The 9,860-nt window shown below is 38.8% G+C and overlaps 2 protein-coding genes across 2 annotated transcripts; one reads left to right on the plus strand and one right to left on the minus strand.

The window, feature by feature from the left end:
- Positions 1-447: 447 nt before the first annotated feature.
- LOC113342317 (ATP-dependent DNA helicase DDM1-like) lies at positions 448-6,147 on the plus strand. The gene is made up of 15 exons (XM_026586895.1): positions 448-626; positions 728-958; positions 1,047-1,145; positions 1,529-1,875; positions 1,956-2,145; positions 2,259-2,434; positions 3,100-3,169; positions 3,252-3,444; positions 3,933-4,028; positions 4,113-4,207; positions 4,301-4,420; positions 4,889-5,008; positions 5,121-5,219; positions 5,303-5,410; positions 5,612-6,147. The coding sequence occupies exons 1-15, from the start codon at positions 558-560 to the stop codon at positions 5,849-5,851; spliced, it is 2,253 nt and encodes a 750-aa protein (XP_026442680.1). The 5' UTR covers positions 448-557; the 3' UTR covers positions 5,852-6,147.
- A 314-nt stretch (positions 6,148-6,461) lies between these two features.
- On the minus strand, positions 6,462-8,225 carry LOC113342185 (ATP-dependent DNA helicase PIF1-like). The gene is made up of 4 exons (XM_026586809.1): positions 7,919-8,225; positions 7,637-7,821; positions 7,342-7,369; positions 6,462-7,243 (listed from the first exon to the last, which is right to left on the minus strand). Exons 1-4 carry the CDS (start codon positions 8,223-8,225, stop codon positions 6,462-6,464), a joined length of 1,302 nt encoding a protein of 433 aa, XP_026442594.1.
- Between the last annotated feature and the right edge of the window lie 1,635 nt (positions 8,226-9,860).

Consider the following 9,860-nt stretch of genomic DNA (forward strand, 5'->3'; position numbering starts at 1 on the left):
AGTGGTCTGTCCGGCCCGATCTGGCCTGCCCGTATAAAAACGGGTTTTGAACGGTCTTTGGATAGCAAATTATCTACTTTTACCCGTCCTACCCGGCCTGAATTTATTTACGGACTCACAAATGTTAAACCTGGCCTGCCCGGCCTGTCTTAGTTTTTGGGTCGGGCGGCCTGGCCTTCCCGAATTTACACCCCTAGATCTAGGCCAGTAGACACGAACCAAAAAAGCATAGGTACTGTACTCATCCTACACCACATCACCTCCCATAGGTTTCCTCGAGAGTAAAAAGTTAAATCCAAGCGGCACAAAAAACAAAAAGAGTGTACGGGAATACCGTATCGATTCACTCAATAAATTCAAACTTTCCCGCCAAAACTTTGTTGCAGTTTTTAACCCACTCCGCTTTTTCATCTTTCATTTATTAAAACCCACTAAAATATTCTCTATTTTTACCCTTTGCACCTGTAGAGAAAAACCCTAAAATACTCAAACTTTTCATTTCCCAAACCGTTTTCGCTCCTTGGTCTTCTCTTCTCGTTTCCCAAAGTTTCCTATCAATGGATCCGGAAACTGGTAAGAAGAATGAGGATATTGCAGATTCACCAACATCCGTACTCGGAGATGAGGTTAGTTTGTTATTTTTCTTTTTTCTTTTTTTTTTTTTAATTTCTTCCATTTCATTTTCAAGGTTTATTGCTTAGTGTGTTGATGTTTTTTTTTTTTGAAGGAGATCTGCGAGGATGAAACTGGAGATGGATCTGATGGAGTTGAAAATGGTGATTCATCTTTACTTTCATCAAAACTGGTGGAAGAAGAAGAATATAAATTACAAGAAACTGATGTCAAGGAAGTAGATGAGGTTATGAATGACACCAAGTTTAATAAATTGGATGAACTTCTCACCCAAACACAGTTGTACTCTGAGTTTTTGTTAGAGAAGATGGATGATATCACATTTGTAAGTTCCACCGAGTACCCCTTAGTTTGGATTTTGCGATATTGGAATTAGGTTTTTTTTTTTTTTTAATGCGAATGTGATTTTGCAGAATGGGGCGGAGGAGGTTAAGGAAGAGGAGGAAGAAGAGGAACCTGTTGTTACCAAGAAAAGAGGTCGAAAGAGGAAGGCTGGAAATCAATATAACACTGTAATTTTCTTGTGCTGATGTTTTTATGTCTTCAAATTGCTGTTTTTACTGCCTATGCATAGTGGACACTGAAACACATGAGCACATAATACTTATTACTGGAGATGTTTTCAATTGGAAGTTGTAATATCCAAGTACTGGTTTTATAGTTTTAATTACGATAGCACTCTAGGAAGAAGATGCATGAGATCATTGTTGCATAATTATATAGACCAGTATGGAACGGTTGTTATACGAGAATGTTGAAAATATGAGATTGAAATCTGAATATTAATCATAGGTACATCTTTATTTATAATTAAGAATACACAATAATAGAAGCTACAACTCAGTAAATAGCTGTTTTTATCTACAATATATCTAATTAATGTGCTGTTTCACAGAAGAAGGCCCAGAAAGCAGTTGCAGCCATGTTATCAAGATCTGACGAAGGCACAGAACCTGAAGATGCTAGTCTTACTGTGGAGCAGAGGGCTGAGAAAGAACAGGCTAGACTTGTCCCCCTACTAACTGGTGGAACTCTGAAGGCATATCAAATCAAAGGTGTGAAATGGATGATTTCACTGTGGCAGAATGGACTTAATGGTATTCTGGCAGATCAAATGGGTCTTGGCAAGACTATTCAAACCATTGGATTTCTTGCTCATTTGAAAGGGAAGGGAATGCATGGACCTTACTTAGTAATAGCTCCTCTTTCTACCTTGTCAAATTGGGCAAGTGAGATATCCAGGTAAGATCAAATCAAGTATTGTTTTTTTCTTCTTTTAATTGATTTGCGAAGATGTTCTCTTACTCTAATCCTCATTATAGGTTTACTCCTTCGATAAATGCTGTCGTATATCATGGAGATGCGAAAGCTAGAGATGAGATAAGGCGAAAGCAGATGCCTACTGCGATTGGGCCCAAATTTCCCATTGTAATCACTTCATATGAGGTTGCAATGAATGATGCCAAAAGAGTTTTGAGGAAATATAGTTGGAAATATGTTGTTGTAGATGAGGTCAGTGGTCAACTATTCTAATCAGTTCATGATTTTCTTTGCACACAAGCACAACTGCCTTTGAAACATGTTCTTTTTGCTTATACGATTGAATGATCATGTTTCTTATGCAGGGGCACCGGCTGAAAAACACAAAGTGCAAACTCCTGAAAGAACTGAAGCACATACCCATGGAAAATAAGCTTCTTCTCACAGGAACTCCACTGCAGAACAACTTGGCCGAGCTGTGGTCGCTTCTGAACTTCCTTTTGCCTGATATTTTCAATTCCCATGAAGAATTTGAATCATGGTAAGTATCAAATGTATATTTGTCTGTTCTCTTAATTCCTGTGCTATAGGGGATAGTTAGATACGGTGTTACTGTTAACATGAATTACCATTTCGTTTTTGCTGGTTGAGGGGGATATTGAGAGTTTGCCACATGCTGAAGGAGAATTAGGATAAATTCTCCTATCTTTTGGGTTATTGTTTTTGTTATACTGTATATCATAAGTCTTCATGGCAATTCTAAACTGGCCAGTCTGTACTGGGCCACCTCTGTGGAAATGCAGTATTTTAATTTGGGGACTTTGAAGCTTTTGCTTGCACGCTGAATTTTGTATGAGTTAATTTTGAACTACGTTTTTTTTTTCTTTCTCTGTTTACTCTTAATGCATTTGTTGTATTGTCAACAGATTTATTATTTTCTTGTTATATGGTGCAACACCACCAGATGAAAACTAAGTTCTTGTATATAGTTCTTCATGCATTAAGGCTTATCCAATCATCTGAAAACTTCCAGCAGGATGCATATTTTGTTTGCTGTAGTAAGATACACACATATTACAAAATTCAACTTCAGTGTGCTTTGGTACAACAGGAAATGGCAATTACTGTTTTCCACTTTTAACTGTTTGTTAAGTGTAGGCTGCAATTTATCATGCAAAATTGGTTAAAATTGAGCCGAATATGCAGGTTTGATTTATCAGGAAAGTGCAGCACTGAAGCCGAGAAGGAAGAGTTGGAAGAGAGAAGAAGGGCTCAGGCATGTATTTTTGGGATTTGCATCATGTGACTCACTATCACTAATTATGCATTTATGTAATCTGGGAATTGATTATCTGCAGGTGGTGTCGAAGCTTCATGCAATCTTACGCCCATTTCTCCTGCGAAGACTAAAGTCAGATGTTGAGCTGATGCTCCCTAGAAAAAAAGAGATCATTTTGTATGCAACTATGACTGGTCACCAAAAGAAATTGCAAGATCATTTGATTAATAAAACATTTGAGACCTATATGACAGAGGAGAAGGGAGAGCAGAGTAAGACATTACTTTTCCCTGAGCTACCTTAAAGCATCCATTAGATGCAAATCTTCATGTTGAATAATATCTGAGTGGGCTAAGTTACCCATCATGCTGCTTGTTAGGATGGTTTCTACCCTCTGTGTCATCGTAGTAAAAACATAGAACAGAGAGGGGTGTAGGAACCATTCAGCCAAACATCTTCAGCTCAAAGTAATTATGAGTGATTCTTGCTTTACAATAATGAGGCATTCTTAAACAGTACATTTGACAGTGCAACAAGAAACTATAGTCAATACAGCTGTCATATGTAAACATTTAGTGTCAAAATTCCCATTCTGGATCTGCCATCGTTTGACCCTTTTCACGTAGGGATGTGAAGCAGTAACTAGCTTTTCCAAGATGGGCACCTTATATTATGTTGTAGATGGCTGCCTGTACTTTGCTTGTTTAGCACCTTCTGATGCTGTTGCTCCATTCTTAATATATTTCTTGTAATACTGTAGATAAATTCGTGAAGGGCAAGCTGCGCAATTTGTTTCTTCAACTTCGGAAAAACTGCTATCATCCCGATCTTTTAGAATCAACCTATGACGTAACAAGTATGCATCTTCCGTTCACTATCTCTAAACTTCATTATGTCATGAATGATTTTCCTACTCAACTCTTTTGCTTGTTTTCTCCAGACCTTTATCCGCCTATTCAAGAATTAGTGGAGCAGTGCGGCAAATTCCGTTTACTGGACAGGCTATTGGAGAAACTGCTTGCTCGGAAGCACAAAGTACTTTTAAAAATTTGATAGTTTACCATCTGTTTGTTTGCTTATATATTTGCCTCTGCCAATTCACCTGTTTAAATTACTGTTCTTTTTCAGGTGCTCATATTTTCCCAGTGGACTAAAATGTTGGACTTGATTGATTATTATCTCAGTGAAAAAGGGCTTCAAGTCTGTAGAATTGATGGCTCTGTAAAGCTAGATGAAAGAAAGAGACAGGTCCGTGCTACTATATTGTAGGAAATCCTCTGGTTCTCGTTTGTTTTGTCAAAAAATATATTGCTGTTTGTAAATCAGGTTACCTGATAAATGGTTTGTTATTTAAACTTCAGTAAGGTTGTTAGTTCAGGATGATATATGTCGACCAATCAAATTAGTTAGAGTGGCGGGGTTCTGTCGCTTACAACGAAGGCTGATCTAGTCGAATAATCTAAGAAATGCTCAGAAAAGAGTCATTGTTTAGATTTACACTAAACCAACTGTTTGAAGCTATCTTTATTTCTTAAGTCATTTCTTAAGATGAGATCCTTTTGGTGAAAGCAATGTCCCCTTCCCTGGGCTACCTTGACACCCAGTAGCTGTCTACCTTCATTTGTTAGAACATGTTTTCTATACTACCGATTAATGTTTTTTAAATTATATGCATCGGCTATTCTAACTGAAGGTAGGTGCATTTGTTTTGAGCAGATTCAGGAGTTTAATGACATCGATAGCAGTTATAGAATATTTATACTCAGCACTAGGGCTGGTGGACTGGGAATAAATCTAACCTCTGCAGATACCTGTATTCTATATGACAGTGATTGGGTATGCTCTTTTATGATCCTGCCCATTACCTCGCTCTTTTATGATCCTGCCCATTACCTAAAGAATTTCCTGGGATAACAGTTTGACTTGTATCCGCCTTTATATTATACAGAACCCTCAAGCAGATTTGCAGGCGATGGATAGATGCCACAGGATAGGCCAAACCCGTCCTGTTCATGTTTACAGGCTCGCAACTGCCCAATCTGTTGAGGTGCATTATCTATATAGTTATCTGACCATATTTATTCATGTATCATTAGATTATTTTGAAGAGAGTTTTTTTTTTTTTAACAGGGCCGGTTGTTGAAGAGGGCCTATAGTAAATTGAAGCTTGAACATGTTGTGATTGGAAAAGGACAGTTCCAGCAGGAAAGAACGCCTACTTCTTTGGAAGCCATTGAGGTTTGTAAATTGCTCTGTTCATATCTTCCTGGCAGGAGAACCATTTTCTGAGCTAGCCTTTTCATTTACTAAAAAATATCTAGTACCAGCTATTGCAATCAGTACTCAAATGGGTTTTACTGGTATAACGTCATAACTCGCATAGCTGAATCAGAGTTACTACAATTCTCCTGTTTATGCTAACAAAAGTTTATGTTTCAGGAAACTGATATCTTGGCTCTGCTCCAAGATGTAGAAGATCCCGAGGAGAAGATGATTCAGACTGATATCAGTGATGAAAGTCTCGACAAAGTCATGGACCGCACCGATCTGATTGCTGACCCAAAATCAGAAGAAGACACCAATGCCTGTACTGGCTTTGTTCTTCCTCTTAAAGGTCCTGGCTGGGAAGTGATTCTACCGGTTGCAGGTGGAGGCATGCTTAGTGCACTCAATAACTGAGTGTGTGCCTATTTTGAGTGTGGGTCCCATATTTTGCTTATCTAGGAAAAAGGCTGTCATATGTGGCCATCTTTTTTTCTTTTCGGGGGAGTCAGTGTTGAAGCAGTATCAAGTATCAACTGTTCTTTCTGCAGAGGTTTCTTTTTGGGGTCAGTGTACTCGTAAATAGCTCTTTCTAGTGGTTCTCTGTTTTGGTGTAAATGGTTAGGGAAATGTCTAAATACTGAGCTCTCTTAGTAAAACACTGAGAAGTGGTTAAATTAAATCGATGCTATCTTTTGAATGGGTTTCTGAAACCACATTATCTTGTAGAAAGACTAGGTATCACGCTGGCCTGCGTTCGACACTCAACCCTTCGTCGATTTTCGAAAAGTCGTTCTAAACCTATATAGCTTAAAATATAATATATTCCAATGAAAAAGAAAAATATAATATAATCCAAAGAAAAAAAAATATAATATGGAGATTTACTTAATTATTCAGTATCTAAAATTTATATTAATTAAAGATTTCATACCTAAATAATGATAGAATTGAACATTAACCGAAAATACTAAGACAAATCCCTAATTTTTTTAGAGTTTTGTTTATTGTTTATTTGTTTAATAAATCACAACAAAACATCCTGGAAGACGACATTAGTTGCCTTTAAGTGGTTTGATGTATCTTCAGATAGCACAGTTATTCGTCTTGCAGCGGTGCACCTTGACAAAGCAACGTAGAGTTGGCCGTGACAAAACACAGGTGTCTTCAAGTCAATGCCAACGTGTTGCACGGATTGTCCTTGAGATTTGTTGATCGTCATTGCATACGCCAACCGAATTGGAAACTGGCGTCTCAGCATATTTATGTTCAACTCTAAAATATTGGGCTGGAATGATATCCTAGGCAACATCACTTCTTCTCCGATCTTGCTCTTCTTTCCCGTCAGAATTTTTGCTTGTATAAGATACTTCCCGCAGTGTGTCACTAACAACCTTGTTCCATTGCAAAGTCCCTCCGAGGGAGCGAGATTTCTCATCAAAGTTATCGGATATCCAACTTTGAGTTGTAGTTTGAATAAAGGCATTCCTGGAGGGTTTAAATTTTGCAGAAATTCATTGCTTATTGGTGGTATCCTACCACTTTCGTCGGGAGTCAACCTATCAGCTGCTAGATATGTGTGTGTATCTCCATCCAAAAAATTTAGTGCCTCCACATTAATCTCATTAACATCATCATTGCGTGCCGTGAGAATCATTCCGTTAGTTAGTTCCTCCTTCGAAACTTGTTCGTAACATGCCTCATCCCCTCTCCAGATTTGTGTTTTTGTGAGGCAAGGATAGAGCTTTGTTATTAGCTCTCTTATGTTTTTACATACGTTCACATCCGATGGCAGATCAACTTTGTCCACTGGTTCGGAACCGACCCGCAAAACGTAAAATAAGATAAGAAGTTTAATCAGTTGTGTTAATATAAGCTAATTTCCAACTATAATCTATCATGGTTACCTGAGGTACCATCACCAATTAACTGAATCTAAGATGTACGGAGAGACAACAAAGATAATTACCTTGAGTAGGAAATCCGTGTACGCTCGATTTTCCGGTTCTTGCATATCATGTGAGTGTCAAAACCTTTATGTTATCCCAAAAATAAGATCTCCGGATGCACGCCCCCACTATTTCTGCCCGACCTCCATTCGGTATCACTGGCAAAGTCTGCCTGAAGTCTCTTCCCATGATGACAGTCACACCTCCGAAGTCATCTTCCTTATTCATGAATATCCTGGAGCAACCTGTTTACCTCCTCAACACAATGCCTATGCTGCATCGGCACCTCATCCCATATAATCAAAGTCGCCTGTTTTATAAATTCAGCTTCTTCCTTTTGTTTAGCTATTGAACAAACACTGGTGATTGTTATATCTATAGGAATTCTGAATGTTGAATGTGCAGTACGACCTCCTTCCAAAAGCAAGGAAGCTATTCCTGGTATATGTAAATAGATGCAATTTAATAATCAAAATTAGATCAATATAAGAAATGATTTATAAACACAGAATATTAAGCAATGGGATATATTTACCGGACGATGCAACAGTCAAAACAATGTCTCCCTTCAAACGGCAGCTCGCAGCAATGGCGTTGTAGATAAATGTCTTTCCTGTCCCTGCACTACCATTCATAAAGAATTTAGACCCGTCTCTTTGCTCCACGGAATCTGTCACTTCCTTGAATGCCGAAAGCTGCTCCTCATTCAATTTAGCTATATTCTGCTTAAGCTGATCCGCATCTATTTCTTCCTTCATTTGCATATGCTCGCGTATGTAATGGTTTCCATAAAGATTATCACAATCAATCTCAGACTTAGGCATCGAGCTGAAATGCGCCATCTCCTTACCTCTCTCACGCAATAATTTTATCAATCAGTTAAAGTCCATAGTCTTCAATCTGCTCATCTATTGGTTCTAGGATGCCATACTTTCTTTTAATAACGTGATGTAAATCATCGCAGATATACACCTTGAATTCTTTCCATAACAATTCCGGTTCAGCTGGATTTCCATCAGACAAAATTATCTTAAAGAGGTTTCTCATCTGGCTTCCTACCTGAATAATTGATGCTTCCCTCAAACAATTTACAAATTCTCCGTCGCTCTCTAATAGCCCAAGCTCAACGCATGCTTTTTTGTAGGTTGGATGTAGCACGCCATTCACAGTCCTCAGATGATCGAACGACCTGGCGCTTGCCACAATAGTCAATAGCAATCTCAAGTAGAACAATTCACCAGCGTTCGGAGAGACAAAGTACATCCTAGCTATAGCAAACTGTTGTTTCCTTACTTCCCATCTAGATTTATCTGCTTTCCACACCATATGCTGCGGAAATTCTTGATACGTGTATGCAGGGGCATCTGGATTCTCATAATAGTACTCAAAGTATGCCATCAGTTTAGATTTATAATTTTCAGCTGTCTGTGTCACTCCTTCGGTCGATGCTTCAGATTCATATACAATTCTCTGCATACCTTTAAGGTGTATTGCCAACCTTTCCACGTGGGGAATTTCCTTGTGCATACGGTATCCAAAAAGATGCCAAACAGTTTCTGGGGGACCTATGTACCTTGAGTCAATATATATATCTGTATCTCATCTTCCGATCTAACTACAAATGTCGTTTTGTCATACCCTTTGTATATGTACTTGTTGATGTACTTGACCGCCCTTATCCCAGCACATATCTCGACGTTTATATGGCAATTAAACATCCGCAGCAGATGCGGGTTGTAAGGTACAACGTCAATGTTGGTTGCCTTATGCCCACCGCGAACAACCACCTTCACGCCGTTATTCCTGCGTCGATAAACCGTATACCCACCTCCATCCAAGCAAGTTGTATCATTATATCTCTTTGGATAATGTTTGATGTATTTTCCTTTTTCATGCAAGGAGATTCTTTATTCCTGTCACCACAGGGTCCGTGGACCATGCATTTTCTTACCGTATCAAACATGACCGGGTCACTCTGCTCGTCGGGAAATTCAGCTGACACGTATCTATCTACCTGGTCAACTGTACATATTTTCTGCGACTTCTCAAGATATATAAGTAAATGCATATGAGGCAATCCACGCTTCTGAAACTCAATGGTATACACGTACCCAACCACATCCCCAAACACCTTCTTTTCGACTATCTCATCCAGCAACGCCTTTCTTTTCATCTCAAATACTCGCGCAACTAAATCTGGACGGTCAGATGCAGTCTGGTGAGGATAAAGTGCTTCTTGTATCTCTGTCCAGTTTGGATTCGCCGTCATGGTAAGAAAAATATCTGGATGATGATTATAGCGCGTTATTGCCATGGAGTCCTGATAGATCTCATGCATCTGCCTTGGTCCTCCGGCATGCGTAGACGGAAAAACACATGGTGTACCCCCCTGATCCGGTGATATCCCATCCTCCTTCATCTTGATTATCGATTTGTAATTATCCGCATGCATCTTCTCCTGATTAAACCTTATCCAT

This window comes from Papaver somniferum, unplaced genomic scaffold (genome assembly GCF_003573695.1).
Source record: "Papaver somniferum cultivar HN1 unplaced genomic scaffold, ASM357369v1 unplaced-scaffold_35, whole genome shotgun sequence".
Lineage (NCBI taxonomy): Eukaryota > Viridiplantae > Streptophyta > Magnoliopsida > Ranunculales > Papaveraceae > Papaver > Papaver somniferum.